A 21,714-nucleotide genomic window follows, 5' to 3' on the forward strand; every position below is an offset into this window, starting at 1 on the left:
GTGTTGAGACTGAGTCTATTCCTTCTGCAGGGATGATAAGACCTCACCGGTTCTGTGAGGATTGCTGGCAAGATTCACTGAAATGTTATATGAACTACCTGGCCCTGGACTGGACATTCATTCCCCCCTCACCACAGTGAACTTGACCCCACAGCCCCAAGGTGGGCTGGCGGGGCGGTTAGAGCCTGGGCGAGGAGTCCACTCACTCCAAACCCTGTTCTGATTCTCACCGGCAGGTGAGCTCTGCTCTCTGAGTCTCCGGTCCCTCCTCCAGGGCAGGACAGGGCAATTCTTATTCCCCAAGGTGACCCCTGTCAGAGGTGGTGACGCTCGAGGGCCACGGCCCTTCCCCATGGCTTCTCTCCCGTCCACCCCGACGGCTACCTTCCGTGGTGAGGCTGTCCAGGAAGAGGGGGGAGGAGGTGGTGCTGAGGTCTCCGCCAGAGGGGCTGAAGGAGCTGTCGGGGGAGGATGCGTAGTGGTCCTCGTCCTGGAAGTCCTCACATGTCCTGTCCTCTGCCTGTAAGAGAGACCCAGGCTGCGCTGGACGGAGGCCCCACCGCTGGGCACGCCGCACAGAGGAGGACGGCGGGGGCACGTCCATCCCTGTGCGGCCAGAAAATTTAAGATTCTGGTGCATGGTCCAGGCAGGGCAATCTAACCAAAGCTGTGCCTTAAACACCTTTCGGCCTCGCACTTTATCCTGGAAGCACCTTACCTTGCAGGGCAATTTATCTGTTTGCTGCTTCACACCCTTCCCGAGGGAGGAGCAGAGATGCCAATTTTAAATAGACAGGGCAAATCTGCACACTCACCAGAGGCCAATGTCAGAAGTGGGTTGCTGGGCAAGATTCTTTTAAGGCCAGAAAAAGACAGCCCACCCAGCCTTACTAATAAAACAGACAGGGAGGGGTGCCTGGGAGTGGGGTCTGGGGGTTTACGTTTAAGTGCTGGCACCCGGCACCTTTGCCTTCTCACCAGCTGTGAGATGCAGGCCTAGTCCCTAACCCTCTCTGATGGGGCGGGGCACCGGCCCCCAGCTTCTGGGGCCACGTGAGGGTTAAAGCAGAGCAGGTGCAGGGCAGCATGCCCTTAAGTAGCTAGAGCTGCAGGAAGAGATGGAGAGAGGAAGGGAGGGGAAAAGGACACGGCACTTGGGTGACACGTGTGTTAATATGAGGTGTGACAGTAGGACGCTTCTGCTCAGGATCCAAGTGCGGGACATTCTGGAACCTGTCAGCAGTGAGAAGGAACCTGCGTGGGATTCTAAGTGGGCGGAGCCTGGAGCAGCCCTCTTTACTTCCAGAAGGACTGCCATCTGCAGAAGCCTGAGGGCTGGAGTCGCAACCGCTTCACAAACTTCACCAGGGACACAGTCCCCCAGAGGACCCCAGCCCCAGGTGGAGGGGACGATTTCACCAAGAGCCGAAGACACCTTGAGGAGAGCTGCCAGCGAAGGGCCTTGCTGCTCCTTCCCCACGAGCTGGCTCACGAGCCTCTCACCTCCTGGGCGCAGCCGTAGAACAGCCACTCCTGGCGGTGTCGGTCAAAGCCACTGGAGCATCTGTGGGGGGAACCAAGGTCGGAGGTGTTGCGGGAGGGGGGAGTGATGGAGAGGCCCTCCCCTTCATTTCCCCTGTGCAGCAACGGCTCTCCCATGATGGTGAGGAGGGGGCTAGCCTCCCAGGGCTCAGGCAGCCAAGCCCCGCAAGACCACCCACGGGCAGGTGCCCTCAGCACCAGGAAGCTGTGGAATCGGAGTCATAACCTCCTGCCCCATCTAGTCCTTTTCCGGAAGGAGGGGAAGGTGTCCGTGAAATCCCTACTTCCTTCCGGCCCAGTTCCCAAGGACCAAGGCCTCGGCTGCCCAGATGGTTTGTGTAGGGGGCTAGACAGACTGCGTGACGTCTAACGACCTTTCAGGCCCCCTGGACTTGGGGCTGCTCTGAAATCGCTAAAAATCCAGGGAATTCACACACATGGTCTCATCTGGGGAAGACTTGTTCACTCACTGATACCCCTTTTTTGGGTGGAGAGCTCAGGCCCTTGGAGAGGACAGGCTGGGGGAAGGCGGCCGTCAGCAGGTTTGGCCAGCACCGCTGCACGATCAGCGGAGGGCAGAAGTGAGGGCCCTGCCACAGGCTGGGAGAAATCAAAAATGGGCTGACCAGGGTTTCCCGGGCCATGGTACAGCTCGGCAGGGCTGGAAGATGCCAAGCCCTTCCCTAGGGAAGGGGTGGGGGCATGAGGAGGGAGCAGAGGAGGTCCTTCCTCCCTGGCATCATGCTCAAATTTCCAGTCTTCACTCTTCGGTGCCCAAGGCATCCATCAAGCCCTACTCCAGTGCAGGGACATCTGCATGGGAAAAACAGCATCACGCGCCACCAGCACTGAGAGAACTCATGGCTAGTTAACTTCAGGTCACTCTCTGCACCAGCAACCTGCCCATCTGCCCGAGGCCAGCCGTTCCCTCCGGAGATGTCTCCGAGCTGCTCCTCCCGCAGCAGAGCGATGTGCACCGCTCTCTCTGAGGTCCTCTGGGCCCCTTACTGTGGGGGGTGGGGGATTAGGGGCCCTATCGGGGGTTGGGAATTAACATTTTTTTTAGACCATAGTGATCCTTGCAAGGACTGACTGAGGTTTCAGTATAGGTCTAGGAGTATCACAGTCCAAGCGCTGAGCCAACAAACCCAGATTCAAAGGAGAAAGGCATGAGAAGTGCCATTTGCTGAGTGACCCTTGGGTCCCAGGTGCTGCCCCAGCCATAGGCCGAGCCTGCACCTTCTCATGGGACCCTTCCAATGGCGCAGCAAGGCAAGGGTTAGGCTCCTTATATCCTGAGCCAAATCCTGGAGTTAAGGTCAAGTCACCCTTAGACTCTGCAGCTGCTGGTGGGTGAGGGCACGGTGGCCACCCCAGTACACCAGCCCTGCCCTCTGACGTTTTAGAGTCCTGGGTCAGCTCTTGGTTGGAGATGAGGCTCCAGAGAGTTGGCGAGGAGGGTCCCACACTGGGGTGAGCCTGGGTCCTCAGGCATCTGAGGACCGGAGGTTTCCAGAACCACGTCAGCCTGGCACACCCTGCTGGAGCCTCTCTGTGCTGTAGCTGACATTGCCACGGCAGAGACAGAGTCCATGCCTGAGGCCCCAGCCCCCCTAGCCTGGCCAGCCTGCAGTGAACAGGCACGGTCTCTGAGGCTGGGGATACCCATTCAATGGGCCGCGTCAGTGCAAGGGTTTGCTTCCATCTGACTCACGGTGCAGGGTGCACGGCTCTGGGTGCTGAGTCCTGCCGTGACTGCCAGCCCCAGGGCCCAAGGGCTCATCGGAGGTCGTCTGGATGATCTCCCCGAGTGCCAGAGATGCTGGCTCTCAAACTTGCAAGTGCACACAAGGGATCACACTGCAGGCCACCACTCCCAAAAAAACCAACCTGGGGGAGGCCCTATGTGTATCCTCTCCGAGGCTCTGTGCCTCTCACGTGAAGGGCTCTGAACCCTTTGCAAAGATGCCATTTGGTATTCGAGGAGTTAAAATAACAGCATGGTCCTCACCACCTTTCTCTGCACCACATAACCCCAGCCCGTTTTACCGGGAAAGCAAACTGAGTGAGTAAGAGCTGTGGGAGGAACAGCTGGGAGGCCCAACGAGGCCCCCCCTCGCCTCCCAGCCTGGAGCTGTGTCCTGTGTGCTAGGCGGGCCGCCTATTAAAGGCGATGGCTTCCCTTTCAACACCAGGATATTGGAAAGGAGCAAAGGAAACACTGACAGATGCATGACAGCTGCAAGGAACTCAGGGACTCCGTAATTTCCATTTTTTTAAGATGTAATGCCTTAAAGGCTCTTGGAGGTCACAGAGCATCCCACTCTCATGAGAGACCTCGTCCCCAAAGAAATCATTATTTTCTTCCTTCTGCCATTTACTTATCTTGAACAGGAGAGCAGGGCTCAACTTCTGAGTCTGATCTGTGAGGACATGATTTCAGAACAAGGAGGGGAAGACAAGCTGGACTTAAGAACTTTATCCCTGAGCCTGCGTCTCGTCCAGAATTTTCTCTGCTTCTAAAACCAAGTAAACATGAGCTCTGTTTGCCCCAACTTTCCACAGATGCCTGACATTTCCACGCCCCCGGGTTTCAGGAAACCCTGTTGCAGCCTCAGAAAGAGCTGGAGGTGGTATTTTCAGGTCACGGGGCTCTTACCCAACAGCAATGGGTCTCTGGGTCATCCCCAGACTCCGAACTGGCAGACGTCACGCTCGTGTGCAGATGAGGCACCGTGTTGAAATGCAGGATTCTGGGCTTCTCTCCCAGAGATTCTGATGCAGGGGCCTGGGCACGTCCCAGGAATCTGTGAGCCTTAGCCGATTCTGGAAGGCTTGCAAACTACGGACGTCTCTGACAAGCCCTGCCCTGGGACGAACTAACCCTTTCCAGGTGTGAGGAGGGAGTTGCAGTGGCTGCCTCGGGAGCCTAATGTCATAGGGCCCCTGCCACGCCGTCACCTTGATTGGCCACAAGCCTCAGGGAGCAGCTCACTTCTGCGACCTTCTCGTCCTAAGGGTCAGAGCAGACCCTTGGCCAGAGATGCCCTCACCTTGGCAATGAGGCCTGAGGCAAGGAGAGGGCCGTACTACCCTCTGTCCCTCCCCTGCAGTCTGCCTGCGGGAACCAGAGGGTCAGTCTTCTGGTCACAAACCTCTGGAGGACGTGGCACCAGCTGCAGTTGAAGGTCAGGTCCGAGGACATGCAGGTGTCGCAGCTCCGATGCTGCAGGCAGGCTGCAAGAGAGAAGGCAGTGGCCCCTTAGAGCCAGGCTCTCCACAGGCCTCCGAGAGGCGCAGCTTTCCTGAATGCTGAGTCCCTACTGAACCACGCAGTCTCTGACCAGCAGGGACCCTACAAGTCATGGATCCCACCCTCACTTGAGTCCAGTCCTGATTCTTCCATCTGTCTCTTCCTTTTTCCCTCCGTTCCTTCCTTCTTTCTATCTCCTGGGAGTTCAGACCCTGAGCTGGTGCTGGGGATTGAACAGTAAGGCCCAGTTCCTGCCTTCTTGAGCCTTGCAGTTGTATGGGGAGACCGACACTAAACAGATAATCGAACAAAGATAACCACATACATGATCATTATTTCGATGAGGTGTATGAAGGAGAATTACAGGGCACCATAAGCACGTACAAAGGGATATCACCTAGTCTGGGAAGTTATACTCTGGGCCATTGCCTACAATTACAGGGTTGAAAGGGAGTTTTTAAAAAGTTGAGCCCTGGTTGGTGTGGCTCAGTGGACTGAGTGCCAGCCTGCGAACAAAAGGGTCACTGGTTTGATTCCCAGTCAGGACTCATGCCTGGGTTGTGGGCCAGGTCCCCAGTAGGGGGCGTGTGAGAGGCAACTGCATACTGATGTTTCTCTCCCTCTCTTCCTCCCTTCCCTTCTCTCAATAAATAAAAGTAAAAAAAAAAAACACAAAAAAATTGAGATATATTTAACAGATTTGAGTAAGTTTAAGGTGTCCAACATATTGATTCGATACATTTATATTGTGTATGATTGTGATTTCAGTGAACACCTCTGTTACGTCGCAGAACTATCATTCTTCCATGTGGTGGGAACAATTAAAATCTAGCCTCTTAGCCAGTTTAATGTTTACAATACAGTTTGGAGTCTATAACCACCGAAATGACTTTTTAAGATGTCCCGGTTTGACCCCGGGCAGAGCCGGCCAGGAGCGCTCCGGCCGGCCGTGCGAAGGGGCCGTCTCGGGGTCCCGCTCCTGGCCTCCACGCGCCTCCTCACTGGCCTCCGCCCAGGGACGTCTGAGTGCCCCGCTGCGAGGGCAAACCACACACAGACTTCCACTCCTCCTCCGTCCTCTCCTCCTGGGCGTGGGCCACCCCAGGGGCTGTGCGGCGTCTCTGTGTTCCCAGGCTTACATCCTACTTGGGAAGTTACTCAACCCCTTGGTGCCTCAGCACCTCGTTTATACACGAGGGGTCACGATGCTGTAGCTGCCAGGCAGATGTGCTGGGAGGGTGATGGGAGGTGATACCCGGCGGGGGGTCTAGCCCAGTGCCGCCACGTGGCGAGCCCAGTGGGTGCTCCTTGTTGGTACTGACTGTGGCCTTATTCACTCCTCTCAACACTCCTGTCGGGTATTCATTCACGCATCCATCCCCCCCATTCATTCTTCCCGTAAATATTTAGTGCCCTCACGGGGCCTGCTGAGTCTTGGAGGAAACGGCTCGTGCACACACGCACGCGCACACACATACCGACACTAGGTTCCTGGTGGTGAGAAGGGCTGTGAAAAAGCAGAGCAGAACATGGAGGGTCTATGACGGGGGGATGGGTTCTATTCAGGGAGGCTGGGGAAGGCCTCTGAGGAGAGGAGGCTGGGGAGCAGGGAGGAAGCAAGCCGGCAGAACTCCTAGGGGAGAAGTCCAGGCAGCAGGGCACCTGTGCAGAGGCCTGGGAGGAACGTGCCCCAGGCGTGTTCTCAACAGCAGCCAGAACACGAACAGCCTGGGCCGCCGAGTGGGGAGGCGGGACCCCCTGGGCAGGGTGGAGTTGGGGAGCAGGGGAGTTAGTGGCAGCAGGGTGCTAGAGGGAGCGTGGACCCTCCTGGCACCAGCCAGGCAAGAAGCAGAGAGGGTCAGGGGAGCGGGAGGGGCAGGGGCTGGGATTTAAGAGTTCTTCACTTGCAGGCAAAGGCCACCCACTCAAGTGAACCAGCACGACCTCTGAGTGGCAACCAGCTGCCACAAAGCCTGTGCATTTTACTACAGGGAGAGACAGCCCCTCACCTGGAAGAGCTGCAGTGGAAGGGCTCACCTGGTGAGCAGACAGGCTGATTGCAGCAACAGGTGAGAACTAACTACAGAAAAACGATCAACCGTTCGATAAACATGGCACGCATGTCTTCACTATATGAGTTTCTGTGGGACTCTATCCATCACTTAGGGAACCAATTTGTACTCCACGGACCCCTATGAGATGGGAGCTGGGAACCAGGCCCAGGTGGGTGGGAGAAAAGCTGTCGTGGGCACAGAGTGGTCGCCTTTGGGCGCATTGTGGGAGGGACTGACTGTAGGTGGCTTTATGTCCTTCTGTCTGTCAGGTCTTTGCAGGCCTCAAGGCGGGGATGGAGGGCCTGGGGCTGGAAATGAGCAGAAAGCAGCCTGGCCTGAGGATGGGAGCTGCTTGGTCCCCTGACGTGTCCAGAGGGCCTGGAACGGCGCCCGGCACGTGGGAGGCGGCGAACGTGTTTACTGAACTGCTATGTAGATGCTTTGTCATCCTCATCGAACCAAAGAGGGAACTGAGGTTTGCAGAGAGTCACTGAGTTGGTCTGGGTGTGAACCGAGGTCCGTCTGAGCGGAGGGCCTGAGCTCTTAGCGTCTGTGGGGTCCCTCTGCCCAGCGCCCACTCTCAGTCCACACTACCTTCTCACAAGCCTCTTCTAGCCATAGAGGGCAATGGCTTGGAGATGGCCCACGCACACCTCTGGAAGAACCTTGGGTAAGACCTCCCTTGCCCCAAGGTAAGGGAGCGAGCCCGGGCTGGGGGATGCAGAGTTTTCTGAGGACAAAGCTCATTGACCTCCCAGAGGCTCCAATCACAGCCTTGGGAGCACTGGCCCCTCCCCCACCAGCTGTACCCACCTGGGAGCCCATGGCCTGGTCATTCCCAGTGATTCTGGAGGCCCCTAAATGGCTCTAGTTAAACTGAAATCAAACCCTGGGAGCCTCCTGGGGTGTCCATAAAGCCTGCTGACCTTTCTCTCTCATCTGCATTTCAGATGTCCTGCATGCCATTAAATGCTCTCGAAATTCACTGGAGGGGTGGGAAGTGGCTCAGATGTATAAACTGTGTCCCAGAATCGCATTCCCAAGACAGTTCGCTCCTTCCGCCCCGGGAAGTTTGCCCTGTCCTTGGATGTCCTTGCTCCTACGTGAAGTTTTATTCAAGTCCTTGAGCTGAGGTTTGTGCTCACCAGTTCCGGAGAGACCGCGGGTTTTCAGGCCCAGGCCTCTCTTGCCTGGAGGGAGGGCGGCTGGGGGTGGGGCTGAGACCTGCACGTTGTCTTAACTCTGTGACCCTATGATGTCTGGGGTCTCTCTTCTTTTGAGGGGATGGGGAGGACACCTGCTGAGAGCCCAGACTGAGACACGTGGCCTAACATTTGAGAAGCCTCCTCCACTTCTTTTCCCAGCCCCTGCTCCCAGAACCTCCAGGGAAGAGGAAAAGGTGTGGGTGGGGGAAGCAGGCAAGGAATGTCCCAGAGGGCAGGGAAAGGCTTCGGAAGCTGGGAGCCACTGTGAGACAGAAGATGAAATTAAAACAAAATCCTCCTTAAAAAATACAAGAATTAGCCCTGGCTGGCGTAGCTCAGTGGATTGAGCATGGGCTGCAAACCAAAGCATTGCAGGTTCGATTCCCAGTCAGGGCACATGCCTGGGTTGCAGGCCATGGTCCCCAGCAACCGCACATTGATGTTTCTCTCCCTCTTTCTCTCTCTCTCTCTCTCTCTCTCTCTCTCTTTCTCTCTCCCTTCCCTCTCTAAAAATAAATAAATAAAATCTTTTAAAAAATACAAGAATTGGAGTGCGGTCCCCCTGTCCCTCAGTCTCCCCAGCTGCTCTGACCAGATCCTGAAGAGCTTCTGGCCCTGATCCTGCGGCGTCCACAGCAGCAGCGAGGGCCATGGCAAGGCATGCCTTCCACTGCGGGTGAGCAGGGTCCAGAGCGGGGAGGGGGCCAGGGCCCTGTGGTTCTCGGAGAGGGGCCTGCTAAACCCTTTCATGGCCTTCTGCCTGTGGGCTCCAGCCTCCCCCCGCAACTAAGGAAAACACAATGATAAACTGTGGATCACTCAGTTCCGTTCCTGGTTATTCTTCCTGGGGCTCAGTCTAAGTTCTCAGAGGCACGTGATTCCTGGGCTTCAGTTACGTGTTAGTGACAATAGCTGTCCTCTGTCAAACACAAACCACACCTGGGCCTGAGAAGGGCCAGTTAGCATCAGGGCTGGCATTTATGTCCTCAGGGCTCTGTCCTGAGGTTCTGACCCTGACCAAAGTCCTGGGAGGGAGGTGGTGTTAGGCCCATGGGACAAATGGGAAGTGGAGGCCCAGAGGTGTGAGGTGGCCATACCCACACAGGGGCCAGGGGTGGGCCTGGGAATGGCACTCAGTCTGTTTGACTCCAAAGCTCTTTCTAGGACACTACTGTCCCAGGCCTCCTTCCCCCGTCAGTGGGGACCACCCCTACTTACTTGGCAAGGGGGTGAACTCCACAGCCGACCTGCTGGTGACCTTGCTGGGGTCCAGCTCCACGCGGTGGTATTCAAAGATGGCCCTCCGCCGGGATTCTGAAACAGAGGCAGAGCCGACCTGTCAGCAACAGCTTGCAGGGACAGGGCTTTGGGGCCTGTACCGTGAGCCCGAGGGTGGGCAAGAGATTGTACTGAGTGGAATTGGGGAAGAAGTGAACCCGTCGGACTGGGGTAATGACACTGGTGCTGCGGGGAGACAGGAGGGCAGGGGCTGACCTTGGGAGAGCTCTGTGTTGTGAGCAGGTTTAACTACCCCGCGCAGAAGCCTGGCTGCTCCTGCAGTCAGGACATGGGCGATCCCACGCTCCTGCGTGTCTCTGTATCTACACAGCTGCTGCTCCCTTGACCCATAATGCATTTCCATCCCTTCTCTCCCTGTCAAGCTCATCCTACCCCTAATTCAAGGGCCACTTCCTCTGACACCCCCCCTGGACCGTGCCCTCCTCTTCCCCACTCAGGCCAGGTGCCCTCTTCCCACTGCATTCCCCACCTGGCGCGGTTATTAGATTTTACTTGGAGGGTGGGTGAGGGGCATTGGGCTGTGAACATCTGGTTCTGAACCTGACCCAAAGTGAGCACTCTGCACATGTCTGTGGATAGACAGGCTGACCTTGGAGAACCTCTTCCCTCCTGGACGGAGGCCAGAGTGAGGCTCGGGGCCTGGAGCCAGGCTCATGTCCTGCCTCGGTCCCTGCAGAAACTTCCTGCAGGGCCTCAGAGTCAGGAAAGCCCGGTTCTGATTGGAGTTCTATTCCCGACTCACCGCACAACCTTAGGGCCTGAGTTTCTTCCTTTCCTTCCCTTCCCTTCCCTTCCCTTTCTTTTCAAAGATTTCATTTATTTATTTTTAGAGAGAGAGGGGAAGGGAGGGTGAAAGAGAGAGAGAGAAACACTGATGTGAGAAAAATGCATCCATCAGTTGCCTCTTGCACACCCCCAACTGGGGAACCGGCCCACAACCCAGGCATGTGCCCTGACTGGGATTCGAACCTGGGACCTTTTGGATCTCAGGCTGTCACTCAGTCTACTGAGACATACCAGCCAGGGCAGCCTCAGTATCTTGTCTATAAAGCGGAAAGACAAAAACACCTGCTACAACATGCTTTGCAGGAAAAAAACTGGAATTGTAGATGAAAAGACTTTTGCTAAAGTGGCAATCCAAGACGCTCTGCTGTTTCCCACCACACCCCCATTCTCACCCAAGAACCACAACTTGGGGTTGGTTTCGTTTGGCTCTGAAAAGCAGGCAGCCAGCCACTGAGCTTTGTGAATGAGTCCCCTATGAGGGGAAAGGGTCACTTAGTGTTTGGTCAGCGTAGCACCCCTTCTTATGGATTGCTCCCTCAAATCCCTTCGGGGGTACTTCCCCCAGCCCCTTCCTACATGTGGTCTGCAGGAGCTGCCATCTTCCATCTTCCTCCATGACCCTGCCTCCCTGGCCACACAGTGATTGGTCCAGGGCTGAGCATCTGATAGAAGCTGGACCAATCACGGACCTTCCCCAGGACTTTTTCAACTGTAACCAAGAGGCCCGCCCTTTGCTCTTTAGTAGTAAAGCTAAGATGCAAGCTTGGAATCCGAGAATGGCCACAGTTCCAAGCTCCAAGCTCATGGGGAAGGCCAGAGAATGAGGAAGTGCTGGTGGCATTCCGGGATCTGGAAACCCAGGTCCTGCCCTGGTCCCTGTCCTAGCAGCTGTCAGCTCTCCTTTGGCTCTGTGGGCTACTTCAGTATCCCCAATGTAGCCATTTTTCCACATAAGCTGGTGTGAGTTGGTTTCTGTCACTAAAGCCCAGAGTAGGTGAGGATATGGTTTTCTCCTTCAGCTGAAGGTGGTTTGGAGGAAAGTTTCCCAAGGCCACAGTAGAACTCAGTGGAGGCGTCCATGAAAGAGGGGGTATCCTGTGCAACTGCTGGGTGCCCCATCCCCTGCTCCCCATCCTTTATGAAGAACCTGGGTGGGGGGTATCTGTGGCCTAAAAGAATAGCTCATCTACGTTTCTTTCATTTATTTTTATTCCCCAGTCTTGGAATTGTTCCCGCCTACAGGATTGAACCCCAGGTGGTGGGAGCTCTCTCCTCCCACTACCACCACACTGCCCCGCTCACTGCAGAGTCACGGTGGACGCTTCAGCCCCCGAAACACTCGAGACCACAGAATGTCCTTGAAATACGTGCCATGCAATGAAAAGGAAAGTGCTCTGGCCTTGAGGCCAGCAGAGCTGCCCGGGAACTAAACAGGAATCTGGCCTCCTCGCTCACGCGTCACTAGGAGGGTTTGCCTGTTACCCATGGGTCGGGTCTGCTTTGGGCCGAGGGGAGGAAGGTGTAGACCAGACAAGAACGTGGAGGGAGAGAAGCCCTTCGGCAGGAGAGGGGCCACACAGGGAGGGGAAGGGAGGGAAGGGAAGGGGAGGGGAGGGGAGGGGAGGGGAGGGGAGGGGAGGTTCAGGCTCTGCCCTCACTGTCTGCGGGACCTCGGACGAGGGACTAAACGGAGTGAACCCCATCCAGAAATGGAACTAGTTACTCTGTACTTGTGGGGCTGGTCTGAGAATTAAAGCGGGCACCTTAGGCAAAGCACCTGGGCCAGAGAAGCCGCTTAAAGTAGGAGAGTTCCTCTTTCTTCTCACCACCTGCTCCCTTCGTGTGTGGGGTTTTCTTGGGACCGAAACTCTGCGGCATTTTCCGTCTCTCCCGACCCCTCAAACTCTACTCTGGCTGAAGAATGTGAGGAAAGTTATTTTCCCTCCCTGCCTCCCCCAGCCACCCCATGGCAGATTTTCTTATCGATGACTCTTGAGTGGGACCCTCGGTTCCTCAGCAACTGCTGAGGACACTGTGGACAGACCGACCCCCTGAGAGGCAGCCTGACCACGGGGCTCTGCCGGCATCTGGACATCCCAACCACCCCATCCTCGCCCTCCCTCCCTCAAGGGCCGTCCCTCCACCGCCCACTGTGGGCCTCTCCCTTTCCCCCTTTTGGTTCCCAAGGTTCAGCCAGCTTGTGTTTCCTCCACCCTCCACCCTCGTCTTCCTGGTCCAGATTGGCTTTCGCATCCCCCGGAGAATGAGCTAACAGGAGAAGTGGGGGGAGATCAGTGCTCAGGTGGTGAATAGTCCTTGAAAATCTCCCAGGCCACTCCGAGGACTCCTCAGAGAAGACTGTGGACTTAGCCTTCATTTCCTGTCAGGGAGGGTGACCACACCAGCCCACGCACCCACGGCAACCTTCCACCTGGACCCCTGGATTGGAGCTGGACAGTTTATAATGAGATCCAGGCCTCCTGCTTTTTCCTCTCTTCCTTCCATTGCAGGCAGATCAGGGGACTCGCTGCCTCTCTCAGGAGCCTGGCTGGAAAGGGTGGGTAGGGGAGGGGTCCTGGAGGGTGCCCAGAGGGACGCCCCGTCCAGTGTACCTGCAAGGGGGCTCACAGACACAGGGGCTGTGTGAGTGACAAGATAGGCGTATCAGGTTGAGAGCTGCAATGACAAGTTGTCTTGCCATTCATTTCATGAGTGAGGAAACTGAGGCCCAGGGAGATTAGCCCATGGATTGTAAAAGTTCGTATAACACTTCACAATTTTCCAAGCCTATCCACAGCGTTAAATGGAAAAAGGGCTACTTAATGAGAAAACGTACAGGGAAGCACAGCCCACCACGCACCACCACACTCATTCACCCGTTCAACTCGCAGAGAGACTTGCACGGGCCAGGGGGCGGGGCCGGGGCCAGGGGGCGGGGCTAAGTCCCGAGCACACAGTGAGGAGCAGGAAGGACCTGGCTCTGCCCCCATGGGGCTCACACTGCTGGAGGGCCCCTGGATCTGACTCCTCTCCCTTCCTCTCACACCTTTGTGAGGTGCACGGACAGACAGCGCTGTTCTCCCCTTTTCACGAAGGAAGGGAGACCCTACAGGGGACTCGTTTGCCCAAAGCCACACCGTTTTTGTTTGTTTGTTTTTGCAGAGCCCAGACTTAAAGCTCAAGCCTCGGTGCCAGGGCAGCTCCAGAAAGTCACCGAGGTGCGTGTAGAAAAATATTTATCAACCCCTGGCTCCTGGAAGGGGGCGTGGGGAGACGCAGAGGCAGGGTGGGGGCTTCATGCGTAGCATCTGTTGATTTTTGTGGCAAAATGACTGGATTTCAAGCTACCAATCTGGAGTCACTGAGCACAGAACTTCCACAAGCGTCTCCGGCACACGACTGTTTACAGCTGCATTTTAATTTAGGAGTCCAAAGGAAGCGTTTATAAGTTTTTAAAAAATCATTAAGCAGATGCCCAAAGACTTAGTAATCATGTGTGTATTATCTCCTGAACAACCACAAGCCTGAGAAAGAAGAGGCCCCATAGGCAAACCTCACACCTGTCAGGCAGTAACTGCCCGCTGTTCACAGGGCTACTAGGGTGCTAGGGAGGGCAGAACCACCCCTCATCAAAAGCTGAGCGAGGCTCACAGAGCCCTGTATCATGCACACGCGTGCACACACCAGACTTTTTTTCTGATACAAGAAAGGCCCCTTGCCAAGCGGGAATGGGGTCTGAGACTGGGTGAGGAAGGGCGCCCTGCTGTAATTCCTCTGCCCAGAGGCGGCGCCAGTGTTCAGTGCTCATGAGGGCCCTTCCTGTGTGACACCAACTGCTGTGATGTGAGAAGGTGGCCTGGGCTTTAAGTGACCCTGGGGGATGTGGAACAGCTAGGTGGAGGATGAGGAAGCTCCAACCAGCCTTTCACAGCTCTGTCCCACCCCCTGCCGGGGCCATCTCTCCTTCTGAAAAAACACCCCTCTCCGCACCGGAATGTACTAGAAAAAATAAATGTGAAACTTCATGTCTTCCGAGGTGCCCAAGGCCATGGGGTCTAGAGACCATGTAGACTTTCCTTCCTTTACCTGCCCATCCTTCCGGGCTTGGGAGCAGTTAGGGGCCCCTCCCCTGAGCCCCACTGCTTCCTGGGCAATGTCCGGGGTCACCTGTGACACCAACCCATCAGTATTTACTTTGCGGGCCACCTGCCCCACCAGGCTACAAGTTCCCCAAGGGCAGAGCTGACAAGTTATCTGTCTCTGTCCCCCACCCTCAAGCACCAGGCCCTGCACATGACAGGGCCTCGGGAAATGCCTGGGAATGAATGAATGGGTTACAAATAGTCATGGAAACCTCAGCAGCAGAGTATAACGTCAGCCTGCAGCCCAAGGGAAGAACGCCCTTCCTCCCCAGCCCATGACAGATTATGGCCTTTCTCAAAAGGGCCACTCCCCATGGACCAGACACAGCCAGACAAGTTAGAGCTCGAAGTATAGAATCGGCTTGCAGGATTTCTGCACCTGTGGGGACAGCCACCTTTGGTCAGAAGGAAAGTGAAATGGGAGGGACAAAGGGAGTCAGGGTTGGGGCACGAGGGAGCCAGTTTCAGGGGCAGAGACACACAAGCAGCATCCAGGGAAAGGGGGCTCCAAGCAGAATCTGGGGGGGGGGTCTCTCCACCAGCCGGGCTCAGAGTGCAGCTGGGGCTGCACCTGCAGGAGAGGCGGCCAGAGGTGGTCAGATGCCTGCCCACACCCGCCACGGCCCTCCCCGCGGGGTGGAGGACCAGCTCGGTAGGAAGGAGGAGGCGGGTGGGTATGCAGAAACACGTCCCGATTTAAGGTATTTGCTCAGTTCCACTGTTAATTTGTACTTATTTGAGTATGTGGCTTTGGTAATACTGTTATTTCTCTATAAACAGAACCCTTAACATCCCTGCCTGAGTTATATTTGCTTTTGATTATCCTGCCAACATCTGGGGCTTACCCAAGGACAATGTCTGTCTCAATGACCAGCAGATCCCTTCCGGAACCGAGACCGGGGCCGCCCCAAAGCCACATATTTGGCCATTCGAGACGTTCTGTTTTATCTCTGCTTCCACTCATCGAAGATTCAGAAATCTGAAGGCCCAGACACGGAGAGCCCTGCCACCCGACTAAGAAATGTTCGTGGTTCCAAAAGGAGGTTTACGTGTGCTGTTTTGTTTCAATACTGATGCCAGTGAGAAAGAACTGGATGGCTCAGAAAAATCAGACTGATGGGTCCTGCTACGAGCTTCCCTCCAGAATGGGTGATTACGGTATAAAAAAATCAGATGGCGGTTCTGGAAAAAGTGTTCATTCGCTCATTCATGTGTTCCTCTGCTCACCTGGTTATTCCTTCAACAACTACGAATCAAGCCCCAGCAAGGGGCCCCAGAGATAAACACAATAGGGTCCTGTACCCGAGAAGTCCTCCTCGCACTAAAGCAAAGTAGAAAAGGGGTGGGGAGAGGGGAGGAGGCAAAGTGCCCTGACTGAGTGGCTCACTGGTCGGAGCATCATCCCGTACCTTAAAAGGTGCAGGTTGGATCCCCAGTCAGGGCACATGCCTGGGTTGTGGGTTTGACCCCTCAGTCGGGGTGTGTACGAGAGGCAACCGATTGATGCTTCCATATATATATGGGATATGTGTGTGTGTGTACCTTCTTCTCTCTCAAAAATCAACAAAAATAAAAGGGAAAAAATGGCAAGGCTCAGGGAGCAGAATAGAGAAAAAAACGGAAAAGTGAAAAGAGGGGAGAAGGAGTCCCCAGACGGACAAAAAGCTCCAGTGGGGCGACTGTAAAGGACCCTTTGTCCGGAGAGGCCAGAAGCAGAACGGGCCAGATCTGGTGGTGACAGGTCCCCGCCCTCCACGCCCTCACTTGGCTGGCTCTTCTCTTTCTTCCGCAGCCAGTTCCGGGGCCTCCCACTCAGCAGCCCGGCACAGAGGGACAGCCCAGGCCTCTGACATGTTTCTGGACTCACATCTGCCTTTGAAAGGAAAGGAAGGCTCTGGTAAAGGAGAAGGCCCAAGCGGCAGGGCCATCAAGGCCATTGCGGGGCCAGCCAAGGGGCAGTTTATACTTTGGAGCCTTTAATAGTGAAATCTGCATTAATCGATCCCACGGACTCAGAATCTGTCAGTTGTGACGTTGGCTACACTAAGGTTGCTTTTCCACTGTCCATGAAAGAAAAGGTTTCTCAAACGAATGAATAGAGGCAATTACGTTGACTTCTGCCCCCACCCCCCCGCCAGGCGAGTAAAGAGTGAACCAGCTACTGTGTGTTTTGCGTGCGTCTGCGGAAGGGTGCTGCTAAGTACACACGGATCTCTGCATCGAAGCACGTTCTGCAGACTCAGCCCCGAAGCCTGGGCAGCAAGCAGTTCCCATAAGGAAGTAATGGTAGGAAAAACTCTCCTTCCCTCCAGCCCAGGAGTGAGGCTGTGAATTCCCTCCGCCCTCAGGCATGGGTGGGAGGACCGTGGAGGCTGGGAAATGAGAAAGTCCCTGGACAGGGTTCAGTCATGGCAGGAGTTTTGAATAGGAGGGAATCTCCAGCTCCACCCCTCCCAGGGCCCCAGGCAGGGAGGAGCCAAGCTTGCGTACAAGGGCAGTGCCGCCACCTGTTCTGTAGGGCTGGCTGGGCTTGGACAGTGGGAATGTCCACGGTGATAATAGGGCCTGTGGACCACAGCACTCTCCCCGAACTTCTGCCCTGTTTCGGCCCTGGTTGTTCGGGATTTACTGTTATTTGCAGCTCAACCTAATCCCAGTGAATTCCCTGCTTCCTGGGTTGAAGATCAGACCCAGGGGAACCTGACCACAGAACCACCTAAAAGCCATCCTTCTCCGAAGCAGAGATTACAGCCCATTTAAAAACCCAACGAAGGCCATGGAGACTGTCCCAGAAAGATGCACCCATGAGAGTGCGCTCCGCCCACACCTCAGTATTCTTCCTGGGGTCTAGGCCTGGATGACCAAGGTGAAAACCTTGCCAGGAAAGACGCAGTTACCGAAGCACCCACCCCCAGCTCAAGCGGGGTCAGGCAGGCCCACTCTCACCGGGGGTCAGCAGAGGGCAGGGGACAGGGTCTCTGCTCCCCCCACCCCACCTGCTTTGTTGGCACGCCACTTGCTCTTGAGCTGTTACTCATGGCTGGAACCTCGGGCACTGGGCAAAGTGCTGGGGCCACCGTGAGCCCCTGGGGAGCTCACAGCTAACTGGACAGAAGGCAGGTGAGCAGGGCAGCGGGACAGGTTTAACATTAAAGGTATCAGCAAAGGCCAAAGGTGTGGAAGAGAAAACCCCGAATTCCGCTGCATGGAGGAGGCCACATCTGAGTTTTGCTGATAGGTAAAAGGGGGTCGTTTATACAAGAAACCGTGTCACAGAAGTCTGGGTTGCCCTTGGCACGTTTGGGGGCCAGAGGGCATACAGAGGACAGAGGGCAGGCCAGTGCCCTGCAGAGTGGTGGGTGACGGGAGGGTCTGGGGAGGGGCCCATGAAGCGGGCCGTGTGCAGCTGCACGGGGCCTTGAATGCACGCTGGGGATTCTGACTCGATGCTGCAGGCAGCAGAGCCAGAGAATGACGCAATCAGATCTGCCTGGCAGTGACAAGAAACGGGGAGCAGAGGGGACGGGAGACTGGAGTCTGGGAGCCCTTGGGCAGTGACTGGGGGTCAGGCGCAGGCTTTGACCTGGTCAGTGGACACGACACCTCAGCAAACAGCACCTGCAGGCACCGAAGCCTGCAGTTCCCACGGCGGAGCCCTCGCCTCTCCTCGCGGCCTCTCAGAGCAGGCCAAGCTGCCCGCCTGTTTTTTCAGGTGCACTGTGCTTCCTCCCCGCCCCTCTCCCCCGCCTCCCTCTATCTCCCGGGCTGGCTCCAAAACTGCCTTTCATTCCAGAATCACAGAGGAGCCTCAGATGCAGACACTCCCAGGGGACCTGACTTCCTCTAATTCACCCTCGTCCAACAGCTGGATCCCACAGACGCTTCCTGAGACTCGGCCATGCGCAGTGTGAGGGAGACGCAGATGAAACGGTCCAGACCCTGCCCCGGCGGTTCAGCGATGCACGGGGAGGAGGGAGGCCGATCAGCCTGGGGTGTGAGCACACGAGGCGGTGGGCGTTTGGGGAACCTAGGAGGAAAGGATTCACCTCTCTGGGTGGAGTGGAAATGGGTCAGACTTAGTCTCGATGGTGGACCCTGAGGTTTAAAATCCCCCGGAAGATCCGGTTTTCGGCTCTCCGTTTCCTAGCTGTGTGACCACAGCAAATCACTCCGCATCCCTGCCCCTCCTTTAGAGAGGGGCAAAGTAGAGTAGTCCTCCCTTACCTGCAGGGTGTATGTGCCAAGGCCCCCAGGGGGTGCCCGAAACCAAAGATAGTACGAAACCCTGTACATAGTGCTTTTTCCTATACATACACGCCTGTGGTGAAGTTTCATTTATAAACCAGGCACAGGAAAATATGAACAGCAATAACTAATAATAAAATAGAAGAATTACAACAATATGCTATGATAAAAGTTAAGTGACTGTGCTCTCTCTGAATGTCTTATTGTCCTGCACTTCCCCTTCTTCTTCTCAGGATGGGGGGAGGTGACCCAACGGAATGAGGGGCGATGAGGACACAGGCGTCATTGCCATGTAGCGCCAGGCTGCCGCTCACCTTCCAAGGAGACAACCACGGACTGACCGGCAGGGGGTGCGCACAGTGCGGACACGCAGGAGGAAGGGACGCCTCGCGTTCCCGGGCGGAACAGAGCGGGACGGAAAGAGATTTCATCAAGCTACTCAGAACGGCGTGAAATTTAAGACTTACGAGTTGTAAATTTCTGGAATTTTCCATTTCATATTTTTGGACCTCGGTGGATTGTGGGTGACTGAAACCATGAAAAGGGAAACCACAGATACGGGGGGACTGCTGTACCCCCACTCGCATCGTTGGGAGGGCGATCCAGTGAGATACCGGGAAGCTCAGTGCCTGGGGACGGGAGTATAATCAGCTCGGGAAGCAGCGGCTAAATCAGCCTCCCAGGACCCTGCCTCTTGGTGTTCACATCCTGTGCAGCCCTGTCCTGAGAGTGGGCTGGAGTCTGGTGACCTGCTTCCAACCAGTGGGATATGGCAAAGAGTGACGGGATGGCACTTCTAAGATGAGGTGACAAAAAGAGAGACGGGCTCCCAGCCTACTCTCCTACTCACATCCTCCAGGGCTGTCTTCCTTGCCTGCCCGGGTGGAGGCCAGCTGCCAGGCCGGCAGCTGTCCTGTGGGGAGGTCCACGAGGCAGGACCTGAGTGGGGCACTGCATTCTGCCAACAGCGTGGAGAAAGCTCTCCGAAGTGTGTGTCTCCCCCAACAGCTCTTGCCTCGACTGCAAGCCCCGCAAACCCCCGGAGAGCAGCCTGGGAACCGCCCTGACCCAGAGGACCCAGGTGCTTGGCTTCCCGACCCACGGAAACTCTGAAGTGACGTGTTTGTCGTTTTCAGCCACCAAGTTCCAGGGTGATTTGTTACTCAGCAGTAGCTCACTAACACAATCAGGCCAACACTGACACGTCCAGCCAGTACCAGCGTCAGGCAGGTAGAGCGACGCTGAGAGCAGCACAGGGGCGGGTCTGGCGGGTCCTTGCGGAGCCCCCCGCTAGAGCGCCGGGAGCTCAGGAAGGGGGCCTGGGGAGGGGCGGGTGAGGTGGTGGGAATTCATCCTACAGAAAGGCTCACACACGGGGCATGAAAGGACCTGCCAGTGAGGACATTCACTGAGACATCATGTGTTGTAGCAAAATCTCGGAAACAGCTGAAAAGCCTACACCCCGGGGACTGGTACGATCAGGGGTGTCCGTGCCATGGGCTGTCACGCAGCCGTGAGAAAGGAGGAGGCACATGCTGCTCTGGAGTGGTGGTGGGGGGTGCACTTCGCTCCGGGGAACGGTGGCATCGCAGGCACCGTCACCGGTGTGCAGTGCGCCGTGCTGTGCCGTGTGTGATGCGTTTTTGGCCCAAACTTTCAGGGAGAAAGATCTTTCATTTTAACTTTTTAATTCAATTACTTATTTATGTGTATTTAGATACTTTTTTTGTATTGTGAAGGAATTTTAGCACTTATTTTTGGACATACAGGTATCATTACTGCTTTCTAGAGTTACACTTTTAACACACAAGCGTAAAGAGATTAAAAAAACACGTAGGTATGAAATTAGTACTGCGCATGTATAATGCACATCCTTATTTCCCCCTCAAAAATGTGGGCAAAAAGTATGCGTTATAAGCAGCAAATATGGTACATACATAAACTTATCTGAAGGCCTGTAGCTGTAGAAATAACCTGGTTGCCTCAGAAAGGGGAACCGGGGTGGGGGCGGGGCAGAGACGGGAGAGAAACCCACTTTTTCTGTCTCCTGGAGCCCCCATGATGCTCTTCTGTCACCTGGCGTGAGGAGGCAGCTATGACTGTGCTCTGCGAGGACTCACAAACCCTCACGTGGTGTCTGGAGATTTTCTAAGCTGGGGGTGGCTGAGGGGAAGGGCCCCGGCTCGCCTGCCCGTCAACACCCAGGGCAGTACCTCCCGCTGGAGATCTCACGGGATAAAACGGTTCCCTGCTTTAAGGGAGAGAAGGCAGACCTCCTTACGCCTCCTTTCTTCCCTTAGTTCCCACTCAACACCCCATGGTCCACCCACTTCCCATCACCACCGCCCCCTGCGCCCTCGAGCCTGGGTCAGCCTGAGAGGGGTCCAGCCCAGTCCAGGTCTCTGCTGAATCCCTGCAGACTCACCTGGCACATCCGGGGATGTGTTGACAGTCATGAAGGCGTCTGACAGGCCTGTTTTGACGGGGTGCTGGGAGGAGCTGATTTCCAGGACGGACATAGGGATCTGCAGCAGGGAGGAGAGGCTCCGTCTGACCCCCAAGCACTCTGGGGCCAGCCTAGACTCCCCCTCTGCGCTCCAGGCCCATCTGCCCGCTCGGCACCGCCTCTCGGAGGATGTGAAGACATCCCACAGCCAAGGGACCCCATTCAAATCTCACGTCTCGCCCACACCACCTTCAAGCACATTTCCATGTTCTATGCTCCGTCTTTGTGAATGGCACCTCCGTGCACGCCAGAGGCGTGAGAGTCACCCAGCCCCTCCCTTTTCTTCATTTCTGCCTCCTCCATCTAATACATCTCTAAATCCTGTTCATTAACCAGCTAACTGGCTCTCAAATCTGTCCAGTTCTCTCCATCGCCGCCCCCCACCCCACTAGACTCCAGGCCGGCAACACCTCTCTCCTAACTCATCTCCCAGCATTCCCTCTGAGCCACCAATAATCTGTTCTCCACTCTGAAGCCAGAGTGACCTTCGTCAAAAGCAAATCTGGTGCCCCCCGGCCCCGTCTTGCCCTCACTCTCTCCCCTCCAGCCATCTGCCTTCTTTCCGTGCTTTGTACCAGCCATGGTCTGTCTTGCCACAGGACCTTTGCACATGCTTTTCTCTCTCCTGAAACACACTCCGGTCTCCTCTTTGCTTCCTTAACTCCTATGCCTCCTGCAAACG

At 55.9% G+C, this 21,714-nt stretch overlaps 1 protein-coding gene across 2 annotated transcripts in view; it reads right to left on the reverse strand.

Annotated features, from left to right (window-relative positions):
• Positions 1–21,714, reverse strand: part of PLXDC1 (plexin domain containing 1) — a 59,722-nt gene that overhangs the window by 12,102 nt on the left and 25,906 nt on the right. For both annotated transcript variants that reach the window (XM_045837597.1, XM_045837596.1), the window contains exons 7-11: positions 20,952–21,051; positions 9,273–9,368; positions 4,698–4,779; positions 1,504–1,564; positions 385–520 (exon numbers count right to left, since the gene is read on the reverse strand). In XM_045837597.1, the coding sequence (XP_045693553.1) occupies positions 385–520; positions 1,504–1,564; positions 4,698–4,779; positions 9,273–9,368; positions 20,952–21,051 (475 nt within the window). The remainder of the gene's footprint in view (positions 1–384; positions 521–1,503; positions 1,565–4,697; positions 4,780–9,272; positions 9,369–20,951; positions 21,052–21,714) is intronic.

The sequence above is a fragment of the Phyllostomus hastatus genome, unplaced genomic scaffold (genome assembly GCF_019186645.2).
Source record: "Phyllostomus hastatus isolate PE091 unplaced genomic scaffold, TTU_PhHast_1.1 phas_contig_210, whole genome shotgun sequence".
Lineage (NCBI taxonomy): Eukaryota > Metazoa > Chordata > Mammalia > Chiroptera > Phyllostomidae > Phyllostomus > Phyllostomus hastatus.